The sequence below is a fragment of the Coregonus clupeaformis genome, chromosome 40 (assembly GCF_020615455.1).
Source record: "Coregonus clupeaformis isolate EN_2021a chromosome 40, ASM2061545v1, whole genome shotgun sequence".
NCBI classification, from domain to species: Eukaryota; Metazoa; Chordata; class Actinopteri; order Salmoniformes; family Salmonidae; genus Coregonus; species Coregonus clupeaformis.
In genome coordinates, this window is record NC_059231.1 from 20557625 (window position 1) to 20577031 (window position 19407).

Consider the following 19407-nt stretch of genomic DNA (forward strand, 5'->3'; position numbering starts at 1 on the left):
CCAGTACTGCAGCGTCTCCTCTCTTTCCGATTCTCCAATGTCCACAGCTTGGCCGGAGCTCGTTGTTTTACCGGCTCCATTTCCACCGTATTTTTAACGCTCCTACCCGGCCCAGATCAGGACGAGACCACGCTAAAGGTAAAGAAGAAGCTCCAAGGATTCGGGAGAGTCTAGGTTAGGCGGAGAAAGATCGTCCTTTATTGGTGTTTTCAGCGCTGTCGTGTTAGAGGGAGCTTGCTCAGAACTGACTTCATGCATCAGTTGGTACACCATGCTGATACCGGAGTGTCTCCTACCAAAACAAACCTCTCCGTTCTACAAAGGATTCTAAGGTCGGATTCGAACCATTTACCGTTCCTTAGAATGCGTCAAAGGACTTATAATCAATATGCTCATATTCGTCGCGTATATACGATCAATGCTCTCCTAAAGTGAGAGAAACATGCTATGTTTTATTTAGCTCGCCTGCATGCCTTGCGAGTCCCCCTTACTGCAAATAGGTGCAATTATGTTTTCCCTGCAGCTCTTCATTCGCATTCTCCCAACCAATATTTGTGCGCTGGTGACTATATGCTGTGTGAGTGTTCTGTCTTATTTTGCCCTATTGCTTGGCTTTTGACAGATAAAGTCTTCGGGAATCTCACCACAAAACGAAGGTAGCCTAGCAGTCAGTAGTCACAATGATTGAATCCGAGCCTGCTTTTATTAACGACAAGGCTACAAATGAGCTGCGATATTGTAGCCTAACAATATTTGCACTCGTGTTATGGTTCTGTGGGGGGGGGGATTATTCAAAGCCAATTGGATCGAGCTAATGGAATGATTTGGTGCCCCTTATCTAACCATCTAGCTTGCTATAGGCGTGTGGTGACCATTATGGAAACATTATGAACATCGTTTGTCCTTCAAAATGACAGGAATTTTAAGAAAGTACTCACATATATTTTATTTATAAATAGTCTATAGCTATTGTTTATAAACAACTTTTGATGAATAGACTGTAATATTCAACATCCAACCATGTAAATCGACAGACAGGACACAGACTCTGAGAAATGAAACTCATGTAGGCTACAAACCAAAGACCAAACCACAAAGGGGTCTACCAGTCCAGAGAATAATGTAAAGTTGAGGGATGATAACCTACCTGTCTGATGAGCAACATCTCTCTCTCTCTCTCTCTCTCTCTCTCTCTCTCTCTCTCTCTCTCTCTCTCTCTCTCTCTCTCTCTCTCTCTCTGTATGTATCCCATTGATAGATCCAGTTAATAACTTTTCTATCCTTTATTCTTTATGGGGGGAAATATGTCCAGTGAAAGACTATAGGCCTATAGAGGCTAGCCTATATCACATTGATCAGTTCAATAACGTTTCTGTCATTCTTTTTTAGGGGGAATCAAAATGTCCAGTGAAAGACAGGGGCGGTCAGATGATGAGAGTCCAAGCACCAGCAGTGGTAGTTCTGATGCGGACCAGAGAGACCCGGCGGTGCCGGAGCCCGACGAGGCAGAGGAGAGAAAACAGCAGCCCGCCACACCTCCTCAGCAACAGAAGAAACCCACCAAATTATCCAGCAAGACTACCGCCAAGTTGTCCACTAGTGCTAAAAGGTAATGCCTTCATTATCATAATCACTGTCTTCTTCCAATTAGGGATAATGTCGTCTACGTGATCCTTCTGCTAAACTGAGTAGCCTAATGAAGGAATGATGGTTCATTTATAATGCTTTAATCCTTTGAGACACAAAGGAGAGATATTTATTTTTAAACTATTATTATTCCTGTGCCAAATAAGATTGTTAAAAACGAAAGCCATGGAACTACATTATCGTAGTCGTGGCTTTATTAGACTACTTGGTTCAGTGTCGTTGGATATGGATAATTTGTCAAGTTAGGCTACAGGAGCAGAGCAGGACTTATGTATCTGAGGATGAATTGTTTTGAATATATTCACATGTAGGATGGTTGAGTATTGTAAAATAGGTATTTTCACACTCACAGTTTGTCTTTCCTGTGTTGCAACCTGTGTTTGTTTGGCTGTAGAAAAGTGTTTCTAAGTTTGGGGAGAAAATGGTCAAAAATATTATTATGACAAATGTCCTCTTCCTCTATGTGACTATATTTAGTGTTGGGTAAGAGGAGAATGATCACTTTAAAGTACAACTAATAAATATAAAGCAGTTGGATGCAATTTTATCTGAGCTTCAAAAAGAAACTGACTTGTCTACACGATAGTCTTAACAGTAGATGAGAATACAAATGTATTGAGTGGCAAGTATGTAAAAATCCTCCCCTTCTCTCACTTACACACCGTTAATAATGCTTTAGTAACAGCACCCTACGCAGCTCTCTGGTTTAAAGCCCCTGTCAAATATACCCAAGGTCCTCCCCCCTCCTTCTCCCTCTCTGCCTCATTTGCATATAAGCTTTAAAAGAAGATATTTTGTGCTAAAAGTGACTGGTATTGGTGGATAAGCTGCGGGGTGGTAGGTGAGGGTGGTGGCTTTGTGCTGGGGCTGAGAGGGTTGTGTTGGGGTAAACGGACAGGGAGTAACAAAGGAGAGAAAGTTTTGCTGTTCTGGGCTTCGGGTTCTGCCTGGGAGAACAAAGAGGAAGCAGCCATGTTAGCTGGGCTGAGTGGAGAGAGAGGGGTGGGGGTGGGGGGGGTGGGGGGTGGAGCCGTGCAGTTAGAGCATCGCCGGTAGAGGGCAGTGTAAATCCCTAGTCTACACCGGCTACTCTAGTCTAGTGCTGTAAATCTCTTCTCTTCTCACAGCTACTCTTCTCCTCTCACATTTCTCTCTCTCAATTCAATTTCAATGTAAGGGCTTTATTGGCATGGGAAACGTATGTTAACATTGCCAAAGCAAGTGAAGTAGATAGTAAACGAAAGTGAAATAAACAATAAATATTAACAGTAAACATTACACTCAGAAGTTCCAAAAGAATAAAGTCATTTCAAATGTCATATTTTGTATATATACAGTGTTGTAACATTGTGCAAATAGTTAAAGTACAAATGGGAAAATAAATAAACATAAATATGGGTTGTATTTACAATGGTGTTTGTTCTTCACTGGTTGTCCTTTTCTTGTGGCAACAGGTCACAAATCTTGCTGCTGTGATGGCACACTGTGGTTTTTCACCCAGTAGATAAAGGAGTTTATCAAAATTGGTTTGTTCTCTCTCTGACAGCAAGGACCACAATAGAAACAAGTCTGTTGACTTTATTGTGTTTTTAATGTGTGTATTGTTCATCCCTACAGGGCTGCTCTAGTGTAATGCTGTAGAGTCTCCTCTCACAGCTTCAACACATTTCTAATTTCTCTTCCACAGAATCCAGAAGGAGCTCGCTGAGATCACTCTAGATCCACCACCTAACTGCAGGTATGGCAAAGATTTCATATTCATTCATATTCTCAGTTTAGCTATTTTTGTTGATAAGGCTTAAAGGCGTCAGCATGCTTCAGTTCGGCTGGCGCCTAGCCGAACTTGTCTAGCCGAACCGAACGAGTGTGCTCGCATACTCCCTTAAAAAAGACCTTCGCTTGAAAAACGATTCCTATTCCTCAAAATAGAAATCTGTCATACATTTTGAAGTTTTTTACATTTTACATCTAACTAAGATGTTTGGTGCAGTATTTTTCTATGAAAAAAATTGCATGAAAACAAGTCGTCTCTCGTTGAATGACAACAAAGACTTAATTGAAGAATTCCTACTGTTAACCAATCACCGACGAAGGGGCGTAGACTTCGGCTCTGAACTTTGGCTTGCCTCCAGAAAAATTGTTGTGTGCAGAACAGCTGAAAAAACCCTCACCGAAGTCCAAAACCAACAACAACGTCACAAAATGTAGTCAAAATATATGCACAAACTCTACCGAACTGTTCCGGTTGGGAAGCATGCAGACGCCTTAAGGCTGCCTGTTATGTGTTCTACTGTCACACAGCACTGTTGCAGATTTTTCTTTTAACTTGTTGCATTACTATTATAGTGTTGTAATAGGACATTTATATTACTTCAATGCTAGGCTTCAAAGCAGAGCTAAAGAGGGAAGTCTGGTGTGGTGGTTTTTGATGTGTTAAATAATTTATGTTTAGCTATGGTCTTTGCACTGTCATGTTTTTAATAATGCAACAGATGTTGCATTTATGCAGACTGTCTTTTATTCCATTTGAACTCTGTCAATTTAGAATCCATCTTTTGTAACGGGGTTGACATAGATATGTGTTTATAACAAAGTTGACATAGATATGTGTTTATAACGGAGTTGACATAGATATGTGTTTATAATGGAGTTGACATAGATATGTGTTTATAACGGAGTTGACATAGATATGTGTTTATGACGGTGTTGACATAGAATGTGTTTATAACGGAGTTGACATAGATATGTGTTTATAATGGAGTTGACATAGATATGTGTTTATAACGGAGTTGACATAGATATGTGTTTATAATGGAGTTGACATACATTTACATTTTAATCATTTAGCAGACGCTCTTATTCAGAGCGACTTACAGTTATTGAGTGCCTACATTTAATTTTTTTCATACTGGCCCCCTGTGGGAATCGAACCCACAACCCTGGCGTTGCAAACGCCATGCTCTACCAACTGAGCTACATCCCTGCCGGCCATTCCCTCCCCTACCCTGGACGACACTGTGCCAATTGTGCGCCGCCCCATGGGTCTGTGTTTATAACGGAGTTGACATAGATATTATATGCCATTTAGCAGACGCTGTTATCCAAAGCGACTTACAGTCATGCGTGCATAAATTTTTGTGTATGGGTGGTCCCGGGGATCGAACCCACTACCCTGGCGTTACAAGCGCCATGCTCTACCAGCTGAGCTACAGAGGACCAGATATGTGTTTACAACGGAGTTGACATAGATATGTGTTTTATAAAGCAGATGTGATGCTGCAGATTCAGTGTAATTATGTTTAATTAGTGAAAGTATGATTCTATGTTTTTGATGGCCGCAGAATTTTTTTTGCCTTTAATTTTTTTGGCTTTTAATTCAATGAAACACGTTTTTGGGAGATTTTTTTTTTGTCTGTTTGTAAAGATTCTTGAATGTCATTTTGTCAGTCTCGAGACTTCTGAAATGAAATAGCTGTCATGCAATTTGATAAACTTTACAATACTTTGCTTACTGGGGTGGGCAAACATTCTTTATCCAAACCACTGTTGCACAGATACCGGCGGTTGTATTTTCACTGTTTTTTTTATTGCGTTTTAAATGTCTTCAACCAAGGAGAAATTACACACAGTGACTAAATTATTTGTATTCCATTGAGTTTGAGTTATCCCTCTGAATTTGGGTTTCATTCATTAAGTCGATTAGCTCTAATGACTGACCTTGGCCCGGGAATTTCCTTCTAAGATTTATTCATGAAGCAGCACTATGACATATGGTCTTTGTTTGGTTCTCTAGACCCGGGGCTTAAAGGGGGGTTCTGATGTTCTTTAGACTAGCCCCTTCACCCCTCTATTGGGCTGCTACCATTCATCATTTCCTGTTAAACAAACACAAAGTGTGCCCACTGACCCTTTGAAAGCCCCTCTCTTAAGACGCCGTGTGAGATGATTCACCTTGCACAAATATCACACTAACATCCGACATGAATTCCTTTGACTCCACATTTGTGGTTTTAAAATGGAAGCAGTTAGTGTGTGGTGGCATAAGGGTTGATGTAGTCTGCTACCTTTAGTCAAGAGCCATTTATCAGAAACGCCTTTGGACAAACATTCTGTTGTCTAAAACGGTGATGTTGCATGTATGCATAGGTTAAGTTAACCTTCGCCATGCAAGACTTCCTCACTGAGATGCAGCTCAGGTCACTGTATCCCTGTGAGGATGTGGTCGTGGATCATGGACCACTGATCAGCAAGATGTGGCTTAATGTCTGTGGGTGAATGTTTTTTTCCTCCTCCGCTTCCTGTTGTGGTAATGCGGTATTGTTGAGCTCCAGCCCACACCGTGTGTCTTCTGAATTGAAACGGGGGATCGATATCCTGCCGCGGCACGACTAGGGGATTCCTGATACAACGTTGATAATGGTAATTGACAATGCAGGGATTTGATGGCTTTTCATGGTCTGATCCTCTGCACTGCGCTGTGCACTCTCAGAGTAGGAGTGCTGATGTACAGTCGTGGTCAAAAGTTTTGAGAATGACACAAATACTAATATTCACAAAGTCTGCTGCCTCAGTTTTGATGATGGCAATTTGCATATACTCCAGAATGTCATGAAGAGTGATCAGATGAATTGCAATTAATTGCAAAGGCCCTCTTTGCCATGAAAATGAACTTAATCCCAAAAAAACATTTCCACTGCATTTCAGCCCTGCCACAAAAGGTGAGTGTTGACGAGGACAAGGCTGGAGATCACTCTGTCATGCTGATTGAGTTAGAATAACAGACTGGAAGCTTTAAAAGGAGGGTGGTGCTTAAAATCATTGTTCTTCCTCTGTTAACCATGGTTACCTGCAAGGAAACACGTGCCGTCATCATTGCTTTGCACAAAAAGGGCTTCACAGGCAAGGATATTGCTGCTAGTAAGATTGCACCTAAATCAACCATTTATCGGATCATCAAGAACTTCAAGGAGAGAGGTTCAATTGTTGTGAAGAAGGCGTCAGGGCGTCCAGCAAGCACCAGGACCGTCTCCTAAAGTTGATTCAGCTGCGGGATCGGGGCACCACCAGTGCAGAGCTTGCTCACGAATGGCAGCAGGCAGGTGTGAGTGCATCTGCACGCACAGTGAGGCGAAGACTTTTGGAGGATGGCCTGGTGTCAAGAAGGGCAGCAAAGAAGCCACTTCTCTCCAGGAAAAACATCAGGGACAGACTGATATTCTGCAAAAGGTACAGGGATTGGACTGCTGAGGACTGGGGTAAAGTCTCTGATGAATCCCCTTTCCGATTGTTTGGGGCATCCGGAAAACACCTTGTCCGGAGAAGACAAGTTGAGCGCTACCATCAGTCCTGTGTCATGCCAACAGTAAAGCATCCTGAGACCATTCATGTGTGGGGTTGCTTCTCAGCCAAGGGAGTGGGCTCACTCACAATTTTGCCTAAGAACACAGCCATGAATAAAGAATGGTACCAACACATCGTCCGAGAGCAACTTCTCCCAATCATCCAAGAACAGTTTGGTGACGACCAATGCCTTTTCCAGCATGATGGAGCACCTTGCTATAAGGCAAAAGTGATAACTAAGTGGCTCGGGGAACAAAACATCGACATTTTGGGTCCATGGCCAGGAAACTCCCCAGACCTTAATCCCATTGAGAACTTGTGGTCGATCATCAAGAGGCGGGTGGACAAACAAAAACCCACAAATTCTGACAAACTCCAAGCATTGATTACGCAAGAATGGGCTGCCATCAGTCAGGATGTGGCCCAGAAGTTAATTGACAGCATGCCAGGGCGGATTGCAGAGGTCTTGTAAAAGAAGGGTCAACACTGCAAATATTGACTCTTTGCATAAACGTAATGTAATTGTCAATAAAAGCCTTTGACACTTATGGAATGCTTGTAATTATACTTCAGTATACCATAGTAACATCTGACAAAAATATCTCATAACACTGAAGCAGCGAACTTTGTGAAGACCAATATTTGTGTCATTCTCAAAACTTTTGACCACGACTGTAGGATCAGTTTAGCCTTTTAGATCATTATGACTATCATAAAATGGACAGGGGGGCCCTGATCCTGTGTGTGTGTGTTCTCAGCAGAAGGAGATAATAACCCGATAATGCCTATATATCAGCTATCAGCTCCCTCCCTGGATCATGATTTCCCATTCAATTAGTAGGACAGTCAGTCAGTCTGGTTGCATCCCAAATGGCAACCTATTCCCTATACAGTGCACTACATTTGAGGCTCCCGTCAAAAGTAGTTTACTGTATAGGGAGTAGGGTGCCATTTGGGATGCAGACTCGGTCTCCGCAGTGCGTTGTTTACCTGGAGGTTACATTAATTTGATGGTAATGCATCACATTTCAGCAGCACTGCCTGGCCTGGACATATCAGAGAGAGAAGAAAATGAAAAAGGAACCTGGCTCTAGTTTCAGTTTGTTGAGATAGCCTAGTTCACTGTTGTCAGTTCGGTTGCATTATCAACTATCAAGTAACATGCATGCATGCGCACGTGCACACACCCACACACACACACACACACACAAATCTTTCGCTGTGCCCTTGAGCAAGGCACTTAACCCCAATTGCTCCAGGGGCGCTGGACAATGGTGACCCTAGCCATGACCCCACTCCCGGTGGGTGTCTCAGGGGGAGTTGGGATATGCAAGAAACACATTTCCATTTCACAGTTGTGTCCATCCACAAGCGTGTAACAGGACAAATATAAGCACCCCCCAAATGAAATGATTATAATGACTAATCCAAGTGCAAGCTCTCCTGCAATTTGACGCTAATTACAGACTTAATGGACTGAATGCCATTCTTAAACAGATCAATTCAAACATTACCTGTGTTCTGCTAGTCCAAATTGGCCAGTGACTCAGTGTAGTGGTGTTCCCTCTAGGAAAAATAAAAATTTTCTATTCTGTTCTATTCTATTCATAATGATTAACCCAAAGACGTATTATACCTGATGGATGAGGGATATCCTGGTTTGTATGTCCCTGTTTATGCTGATAGTATTGGATAGTAATACATATATTACCATCCAATACCATCCAATATTACCCCACTGAGAAACACTGCTATTGATTAAACACCAACGCCACCATGCCGTCTTGTCAGACCACACATAAACACATACGTTTATGATCAAAGGACATACAGTGAGCTCCAAAAGTATTGAATATTTGTTGTTGTTGTTTTGGCTCTGTACTCTAGCAAATGATACAACGACTATGAGATTGAATTGCTGACTGTCAGCTTTAATTTAAGGGTATTTTTATCCATATTGGGTGAACTGTTTAGAAATTACAGCACTTTTTGTATATAGTCCCCCCACTTTAGGGGAACAAAAGTATTGGGACAAATTCACTTATATGTGTGTTGAAGTAGTAAAGAGTTAAGTAATTGGTCCCATATCCATAGCACACAATGACTACATAAAGCTTGTGCTTTTGCATTTGCTGTTTGTTTTGGTTGTGTTCCAGGTCATTTTGTGCCCAATAGAAATTAATGGTAAATAATCTATTGTGTCATTTTGGAGTCACTTTTATTGTAAATAAAAATATAATATGTTTCTAAACACAATGTGGATGCTACCATGATTACGGATAATTCTGAATGAATCGTGAATAATGATGAGTGAGAAAGTTACAGACGCACAAATATCATACCCCAAAATGTTTTTACCTCCCCTGTTGTTGGAATGGTGAGAGGTTAGCATGTCCTGGGGGTACAATGGGTCAGTGTAGGTAGTCCGGTTAGCCATTTGATTAGCTATTTAGCAGTCTTGTTTAGAAGTCTTATGGCTTGGGGGTAGAAGCTGTTCAGGTTCCTGTTGGTTCCAGACTTGGTGCATTGGCACCGCTTGCCATGCGGTAGCAGAGAAAACAGTCTGTGGCTTGCGTGGCTGGAGTCTTAGAAAATGTTGATGTGGACACCGAGGAACTTGAAGCTCTCTACCTGCTCCAGTACAGCCGATGTGAATGGGGGCATGCTCTGCCCTCCATATCCTGTAGTCCACAATCAGCTCTTTTGGCTTACTGACGTTGAGGGAGAGGTTGTTGTCCTGGCACCACCCAATAGGCTGTCTTATCGCCATCGGTGATCAGACCTACCACCGTCGTGTCATCGGCAAACTTAATGATGGTGTTGGAACCATTTTATCTTTGGAGGGTTCTTCCTAGAACCCTATATGAAGGGAACCATTTTATCTTTGGAGGGTTCTCCATAGAACCCTCTATGAAAGGTTCCACCAGCCTTATCCTTTCAAATGTAAGGCCTTTCTTTGAGGGCCTAGTTATACCCTAAGACAGTGGTGTTAGGAATCTCCTGGTTTACAGGCCACATCAGGCCTGCAAGTCACATTATGCTGGCTTGCAAAGTGCTGAGTAATTCCTATTGGAATCCAGCCAGAGTTAGGATATCCAACAGGTGGAATTGTTAATCACACGCAACCTGCATTCAGAATGACTGCCAGGGTAAGGAAGATTGAATACTGAGATTACCTCAATCGTGGTCCTCTGTAGCTCAGCTCTTAGAGCACGGTGCTTGTAATGCCAGGGTAGTGGGTTCGATCCCCGGGACCACACATACACAAAAATGTATGCACGCATGACTGTAAGTCGCTTTGGATAAAAGCGTCTGCTAAATGGCATATTATTATTATATTATTATCTAATCTGGAATAACCATCTCAGTAGCAGGTGCAATAAATCAAATTACTAACAGATTGGATTAGTTTTGAAAACTGTATGTTATTTGTCTTTGTGTAGCATAAAATGTATCAACCAATCAATGTCCATGCAAAAACACAGATATTACAGTAAAACAAACAATAGAGCATGCTGGGAAATATGATATATGGTTCTATGTAGAATGCTTTTTGCCTACCAAATAATCCTTGCCTTCCAAAGAATCATCAAAGAACCCTTTCTTCCAAAAACGGTTCTTAGGATGTAAAAGGTTCTAGGTAGAACCCGTTGCCTTACAAAGAACCCTTGTCTTCCAAAAGCAGTTCTTCTGATCGAAACGGTTCTTGGTAGAACCCTATCCCTCAACAAAGAACCCTTTTGGAACCCTTTTTTCTAAGAGTGTAGGTATTACAGACTGGGTCAGGGAGAGGTTGAAAATGTCAGTGAAGACACTTGCCAGCTGGTCAGCGCATGCTCTGAGTACGTGTCCTGGTAATCTGTCTGGCCCTACGACCTTGTGAATGTTAACCTGTTTAAAGGTTTTACTCACATCGGCTACGGAGAGAGTGATCACACAGCTTGTGCTCTCACGCATGGTTCAGTGTTGCTTGCCTCGAAGTGAGCATAGAAGGCATTTCGCTCGTCTGGTAGGCTTGTGTGACTGGGCAGCTCCTGGCTGGGTTTTCCTTTGCAATCCATTATAGTTTGCAAGCCCTGCCACATCCGACAAGCGTCAGCCGGTGTAGTGGGATTTGATCTTAGTCCTGTATTGAAACTTTGCCTGTTTGATGGTTCGTCGGAGGGCATAGCAGGATTTCTTATAAATGGCCGGGTTAGTGTCCCGCTCCTTGAAAGTGGCAGCTCTAGACTTTAGCTCAGTGCAAATATTGCCTTTAATCTGTGGCTTCTGGTTGGGATATGTAAATACTGTCACTTTGGGGATGATGGCGTCGATGCACTTATTAATGAAGCCGGTGACTGATGTGGTAAACTCCTCAATGCCATCGGATGAATATCGGAACATATTCCAGTCTGTGCTATCAAAACAGTCCTGTTGCTTAACATCCGCTTCATTGGACCGCTTCTGAATTGAGCCTGTCACTGGTACACTCAGAAGAAAAGGTGCTATCTAGAACCTAAAAGGGTTCTTTGGCTGTCCTCATAGGATAACCCTTTTTGGTTCCAGGTAGAACCCTAGAGGGTTCTACATGGAACCCAAAATATTTCTACCTGGAACCAAAAAGGGTTCTACCTGAAACCAAAAAAGGTTATTCTATGGGGACAGCCGAATAACCCTTTTGGAACCCTTTTTTCTGAGTGTACTTCCTGTTTGAGTTTTTGCTTGTAAGCTGGAATCAGGAGGATAGAGTTATGGTCAGATTTGCCAAATGGAGGGCGAGGGAGAGCTCTGTATGTGTCTCTGTGTGTGGAGTGAAGGTGATCAAGAGTTTGTTTCTCTCAAGTTGCACAGGTGACATGCTGGTAGAAATTAGGTTAAACGGATTTCAGTTTTCCTGCATTAAAATGACTGGCCACTAGGAGCGCTGCCTCTGATGAGCATTTTCTTGTTGGTTTATGGCCCTATGTAGCTTGTTGAGTGCGGACTTAGTGCCAGCATCGGTTTGTAGTGGTAAGTAGACAGCTACGAAAAATATAGATGAAAACTCTCTTGGTAAATAGTATGGTCTACAGCTAATCATGCAATATTCTAACTCAGGCGAGCAGAACCTCGAGACTTCCTTAATATTGGAGATCGCGCACCAGCTGTTGTTCACAAAGAGACATACACCCCCGCCCTTTAGTTTATGAGACGCTGACGTTCTGTCCTGCCGATGCATAGAAAAATCAGCTAGATTTATATTAACCATGTCCTTGTTCAGCCACGACACCATGAATAATAATCTTGAACGGAGCTCGTCTAGTTTGTTCTCCAGTGATTGTATATTAGCCAATAGAACAGAGGGTAGAGGACGTTTATTTACTCGCCGCTGTAGTTTCATCAGGCTGCCCCCATGTCGGCCTCTATATCTCCGTCTTTTCCTCTTCCGAGTGTTGGGGCCTGGTCCCAGGTGAGCAGTATCCCGAGTAGAATTCTTCATCCAAATCGAGTTTATTGCTGTTCTGATGTCCAGAAGCTCTTTTCGGTCATAGGAAACAATGGCGGAAACATTATGTACAAGAAAAGTTAAGATCAGCGCAAAAAAACACACACAATAGCATAATTGGTCAGTAGCCCGTCAAACGGCCGCTATACATGCCAGTGCCATACTACCAATCAATTAATTTGCAGAGAGAGGGAGAGAGGGAGAGAGCGAGAGAGGCAGAGAGCGAGGCAGAAAGAGAGATGGAGAGGGAGAGAAAGCGAGAGAGAGAGAGGGAGGGCAGGAGGGGGGGGGGGTAGCAGAGGGAGAGAGAGAGAAGCAGCACATTCAATCTCCTTATTATGCATTGTTATCAGATTCCTCTTTATGTGGGAGTGAAGCCCAGAGTGTGAAAGTAGTGGTTTTATGACTGTATTATGGTGGGTTGTTAACATTGCAATTTTGAAGATAATGATGTGTAGACAGGTAGGCCTAGATGGAGGCGAATAGGTTACTACAGTATTAAAGACACCTGACTTTAAAAACCAACCATCAACAGCACTAGAAAATGGATTGAAGCATCTGCATCTGCCCTGCATATCCAGTCAGGGCTCACTTGAAAAAAATATGTCAATCTCAATTTGACTTCCCTGGTAAAATAAAGGATACATAATCATTGAAAATATTTAGTTAAAGAGACAATTGTGCGGTTAAAATGCTCAACTTTAGGTCCATGTATACGTTGGCGCTGTTCTTGTTGTTTGCTTGTATTGTGTATTGATTGTTAATTCTGCATGGCAGGGTAGATTTCACCGTCTGTCCGTCCCTAGCTCTCTTCTTATTAGGAAACAGCAGGTGGAAAACATAAATCCTTTTCAGGGATACTGTTGAAGAATAATTTAGGCAAATTATCAAAATTATGAAAAAAGCCTTCTCTTATTTATCCATGTTCCATTTATTTATTCATACAATCAAATTTGTATGTAATTGGTAAATTAGTTCTGTGATTGGTGATCTGCTCTGCATTTAGCCTACTGTAGTTCAGAAAGAGATCAGAGAAAGAAGCAATGTTAGTGTGTATGCTACACGCTTAGAAAAACGTGTTCCAAAGGGTTTCTTTGGCTGTCCCCATAGGAGAACCGTTTTTGGTTCAAGGTAGAGCCCTTTTTGGTTCCAGGTAGAACTCTTTTGGGTTCCGTGTACCTGGAACCGAAAGGGTTCTACCTGGAACAAAAAATAGTTATTCAAAGGGTTCTCCGAAGGACAGCCGAAGAACCCTTTTAGATTCTAGATAGCAACTTTTTTTTAAGAGTGTACAGACCATGGTCAACTAGAGAAACTCATACCCATCAACATAGACAAGCATTCTATTTCTCTTGTCATTATTACACCTAGATGAAGCAGTCCATGTAGAATGGACTATGAAGAAATATAATGCTGCTATCATTGTCCTGTTCATCCAAGATGATCTACCTCGAATAAATGTTTAAAGAAAGCTCTAGGCTAGAACTTGTTATTAAGGTTTGATGCCAATGTCTGATATGAATCAGAGTTAGATGGTAATCATGCTGCTGGCAGTTATCTGCCCTGTCACTTTCTCAGCTGTAGTGGGCGTCTTGAACATTCTACCCTGCAGTACTGACGGGTCAGCCAGTGAAACACTGTCTCCATGTACATGTAGGCCTCACTCCTTCACTCCCCTCCACCCCCTTTCACTCCCCCCTTCACTCCCAAGACTGCTGAGAAGGTTTTTCTGTCCTGTCATAGCACTTTATACCTGTGATCCTGTGTGGTGTCGTGGTTTAAATTCCTGCTGGGATTGTATACACATGCTAAAAATCGCATGCACTCACCGTACTGTAAGTGGCTTTGAATAGAAAGTGCCATGTGTTATTTAAGTTATTTACATTTACATTATATTTACGTCATTTAGCAGACGCTCTTATCCAGAGCGACTTACAAATTGGTGCATTCACCTTATAGCCAGTGGGATAACCACTTTACAATGTATTATTTTTTTATTTTTCTATTTATTTATTTATTTATTTATTTATTTTTTTTGGGGGGTTGGGGTAAGGGGGGTAGAAGGATTACTTTATACCTATCCCAGGTATTCCTTAAAGAGGTGGGGTTTCAAATGTCTCCGGAAGGTGGTGAGTGACTCCGCTGTCCTGGCGTCGTGAGGGAGCTTGTTCCACCATTGGGGTGCCAGAGCAGCGAACAGTTTTGACTGGGCTGAGCGGGAACTATGCTTCCGCAGAGGTAGGGGAGCCAGCGGGCCAGAGGTGGATGAACGCAATGCCCTCGTTTGGGTGTAGGGACTGATCAGAGCCTGAAGGTACGGAGGTGCCGTTCCCCTCACAGCTCCGTAGGCAAGCACCATGGTCTTGTAGCAGATGCGAGCTTCAACTGGAAGCCAGTGGAGTGTGCGGAGGAGCGGGGTGACGTGAGAGAACTTGGGAAGGTTGAACACCAGACGGGCTGCGGCATTCTGGATGAGTTGTAGGGGTTTAATGGCACAGGCAGGGAGCCCAGCCAACAGCGAGTTGCAGTAATCCAGACGGGAGATGACAAGTGCCTGGATTAGGACCTGTGCCGCTTCCTGTGTAAGGCAGGGTCGTACTCTCCGAATGTTGTAGAGCATGAACCTACAGGATCGGGTCACCGCCTTGATGTTAGCGGAGAACGACAGGGTGTTGTCCAGGGTCACGCCAAGGCTCTTTGCACTCTGGGAGGAGGACACAACGGAGTTGTCAACCGTGATGGCGAGATCATGGAACAGGCAGTCCTTCCCCAGGAGGAAGAGCAGCTCCGTCTTGCCAAGGTCCAGCTTGAGGTGGTGATCCGTCATCCATACTGATATGTCTGCCAGACATGCAGAGATGCGATTCGCCACCTGGTTATCAGAAGGGGGAAAGGAGAAGATTAGTTGTGTGTCGTCTGCGTAGCAATGATAGGAGAGGCCATGTGAGGATATGACAGAGCCAAGTGACTTGGTGTATAGCGAGAATAGGAGAGGGCCTAGAACTGAGCCCTGGGGGACACCAGTGGTGAGAGTACGTGGTGCGGAGACAGCTTCTCGCCACGCCACTTGGTAGGGAGCGACCGGTCAGGTAGGACGCAATCCAAGAGTGAGCCGCGCCGGAGATGCCCAGCTCGGAGAGGGTGGAGAGGAGGATCTGATGGTTCACAGTATCAAAGGCAGCAGACAGGTCTAGAAGGACAAGAGCAGAGGAGAGAGAGTTAGCTTTAGCAGTGCGGAGAGCCTCCGTGACACAGAGAAGAGCAGTCTCAGTTGAATGACCAGTCTTGAAACCTGACTGGTTTGGATCAAGAAGGTCATTCTGAGAGAGATAGCAAGAGAGTTGGCTAAAGACGGCACGCTCAATAGTTTTGGAGAGAAAAGAAAGAAGGGATACTGGTCTGTAGTTGTTGACATCAGAGGGATCGAGTGTTATAAGTTATAATGCCCGAGAGGAAGTCGAAGGCCAGCAGACCGTGCCAATATATCCTCCAAACGCCGGCTTCGAGGGCATTATCACTTTTATACAACGGGTTACCAACATATTCAAATAATGATTTACATATTTTCATTAAAACGTTATTACTATTTCATCCTTCCACAAGATATGGCCCCGACACAAATCTAGAGTTGCTACCCAAGCCGGCTGGTCGCTCGTTCTATCGGTTCGGTTGCCAGAGACGCTACCCAGTCGTTCAGTCTTTTTGTTCTGTATCTATAGACGCGACCCAGTCGTTCGTTCTAAATGTTCCATTGCCATACTGGCTGGCAACGTTCTTATTCCTTGCTTGCTAGCTAGCCAACTACGGCTAACTTACAGTCACGTCAAACAGTGCAGCCAGAATAACAGCAAAGTAGCTGCATTTGCGTTGTGTTTAAGATGTTTTCTAGTGACATTTATTTGGATACATCCATAACAATGAGCTAATGAGGCATGATTTCGCCTGGCATAGAAAATGTGCTCTCTCGTTAGGACACTGTTGTTCAGGGAAGCTAGCCAACAACACAGCTAACACAATCACTTCAAACTGAAGCCGGAAGGACTGCAAACTAGCTGCACTTCGTTTCGTTTTACCTGTTTTCTATTGATAGTTCTTTGCATATATCCATAACAATTATGCTGATTCATGATTTCGAATGGCTGAGAAAAGCTGCCTGCCTGTCTGTCTCACCCCGATCGAATTTGAATATTGAAACAATGTTGCAAATGTCAGAGAGACAGACAGCAAGGTTTATACAAATCTCCGCTGTTGAAAACTAAATGTTAGTCTAAAAGAAATGTGAGATAATGTCTAGATGCTTTTTATAGTGGAGATCAAGATTATAAATTGCTGGCTGGGTTGATGAGACAGTGGATTGCGCAGTCAAATGGAACAGAGTAAATAGTCATTTTAAAGTAATAGATTTAGCCGGTGGTAACAAACCAATCAGCATTCAGGGTTAGGACCCACCAGTTGTATAATAGTTTATTATTATCTGTCAGTACCTACAGTCTTTTCCTAAGACTCCCGGTTCTTTCTTCCTCTCTGTAGTCTTTCTACCTTCTCTGTCTGTGCTGGCTGCCTTTCAAACACACATTTACTCCTGAGATGACAGTAAGAGTATTTATCTGGCTGGGCCTGCCCAGAGTCCCAATGGGATTTGTTGTGGCACAAAATGACCCAGCAGACACCACCCTACACTCACACACACGCACAGTACGCACACACACACCCTCTCTGCCCCCTGTGACCCATCAGTCTGCCCTTCCCACACCTCTATATAGGAAACAACAGGCACCAAACCGCTATTGATCTATTTTCAGCCAGAGATGCATGAACAGTTTCCCAGTTTTCCCACCTCCCTCCCTCCATTCTCACACACTTGATGTGTTATTGAAATGTTCTGTGTTGTGTTTGTTGCCTCTGTTCTGAGTGATTCATTCAGCGTATCAGCATCACCTGTGTGAAGCCTTGCTATGCTTCTGATTAAAGAATTCAGTCGTTTGTGAATGAATTACACTTAGCTTGTCCCACAGGGGGACGAGGTTATTTTAGATTACAGTCTGACCTTCTGGTCCCAGTCTTTCAAAAGTGATCTATCCAGATTTCGGCTATCGGGTAGGATTAAATGCATAGAAATAGAATGAATAGAACAGGAGTCCCCATTCAAGTCAATGATTTGTCCGTTCTATTAATTATATTTATATGCATTTAATCCTAATCGAAAGACGAAATCCAGATAACTTTTGAAAAACTGGGCCCTGGAGAATGTCCTGTAATCTGGGCCTGACTAAAAGCTGCATCCTGAGTATCCACTTTTCCAAAGTGTGCACTTGCACACTCCCCTCATGGATTTACCAACAGTGGAAACCCATTACATTTAAGTCATTTAGCAGATGCTCCTATCCAGAGCAACTAGGATTAAGTGTCTTGCTCAAGGGCACATTAACAGCTTTTTCACTTAGTCAGCTCGGGAATTCAAACCAGCAACCTTTCGGTTAATGGCCCAACACTCTTAACCGCTAGGCTACACCAATCCTCACTTTATTTAGCTCACCACTTAGCGCAACAACCTCTCCTCTCTTGTAAATGTTACTGGATTACATCAACTTGTTTTATGGGCTTACAAAAAGACTAGACTGTCTAACCTGTGAATAAAATGAAAGAATGATTCCTGATTGCTGTTTGGGGAATGTAATATGAGAGCCTGGATTTTATAAAAGACATCCAAAAGAGATTCTAACTACTTAGAAATGGTTCTCTGCCTTGGATGTTCTGTGAAGCCTAACTGTAAGTCGCTCTGGATAAGAGCGTCTGCTAAATGACTAAAATGTAATGTAAATGTAAGCCAGTTCCGCTTCAATTCCTCCAGATATGGTAAATGTAGATAATGATTCTTTATCTCTATCATGCTTGTCCTCCCCCGCCTTTAAATCCGGTTTACACTAGATTCCACAGCCACAGTCATAATTGGTTATATCGTAAATCAGAAATGAGCTTTTTGGTCTTAATTTAAGGTTTATGGTTGGGCATAGGGTTAGCAGTATGGTTAAGGTTAGGGTTATGTTTAAAATCACATTTGAAGAATAGAAATGGTAGAAATAAGCAGGGTTTTTTAATTATGACTTTGTGGCTGTGGAAGCTAGTGACGACCCTTAGGGGCTCTTTACACTACACTACAAACTAGGTCCAGGAGAGATACTTGTGTAGTGTAAAGGCTTCCGCATTCTTCGGTTCGGCTGGCTAACAAAAAGAAAAGTTGCAAATCTGATTTTGAAGACATAGATCTTACTACACATATTTTACTAATGTAAATCCACCCTTAAATCCCACTGGAGTATGTCCTAATGTAATGTGCTAGGCTACTGGCCTCTCGCTCTGTCTAAAACCAGTGTCTCAGGAGTGGGCTCTGGGCTGGCTGTCCCTGGCTGCTCCTCTCCCTTCCCCCTCTACAGTGTCTCAGGAGTGGGCTGGCTGTCCCTGGCTGCTCCTCTCCCTTCCCCCTCTACAGTGTCTCAGGAGTGGGCTGGCTGTCCCTGGCTGCTCCTCTCCCTTCCCCCTCTACAGTGTCTCCTGAGTGGGCTGGCTCTCCCTGGCTGCTCCTCTCCCTTCCCCCTCTACAGTGTCTCCTGAGAGGGCTGGCTGTCCCTGGCTGCTCCTCTCCCTTCCCCCTCTACAGTGTCTCATGAGTGGGCTGGCTGTCCCTGGCTGCTCCTCTCCCTTCCCCCTCTACAGTGTCTCCTGAGTGGGCTGGCTGTCCCATTATGATCCCCTCCCCCCTTCTCTGCTCAGATCCCATCACTCAGGCCTGATAACACACAGAACAGAAACGAATGCACACAAGTTTTTTATTTTTATTTTATTTTATTTAACCTTTATTTAACCAGGTAAGCCAGTTGAGAACAAGTTCTCATTTACAACTGCGACCTGGCCAAGATAAAGCAAAGCAGTGCGATAAAAACAACAACACAGAG

The 19407-nt window shown here is 43.3% G+C and overlaps 1 protein-coding gene across 3 annotated transcripts in view; it reads left to right on the top strand.

Moving 5' to 3' along the window:
* The window catches only part of LOC121555056 (ubiquitin-conjugating enzyme E2 E3-like), a 79913-nt gene continuing 60506 nt past the window's right edge, over window positions 1-19407 (top strand). The window contains exons 1-3 of one of the 3 annotated variants that reach the window (XM_041868829.2): window positions 1-174; window positions 1390-1609; window positions 3335-3385. In XM_041868829.2, coding sequence (XP_041724763.1) covers window positions 1401-1609; window positions 3335-3385 — 260 coding nt within the window. In that variant the 5' untranslated portion in view covers window positions 1-174; window positions 1390-1400. Of the gene's footprint in view, window positions 175-195; window positions 333-1389; window positions 1610-3334; window positions 3386-19407 lie in introns of those variants that run through there. The other 2 variants (XM_041868830.2, XM_041868831.2) reach the window with 2 other exon arrangements.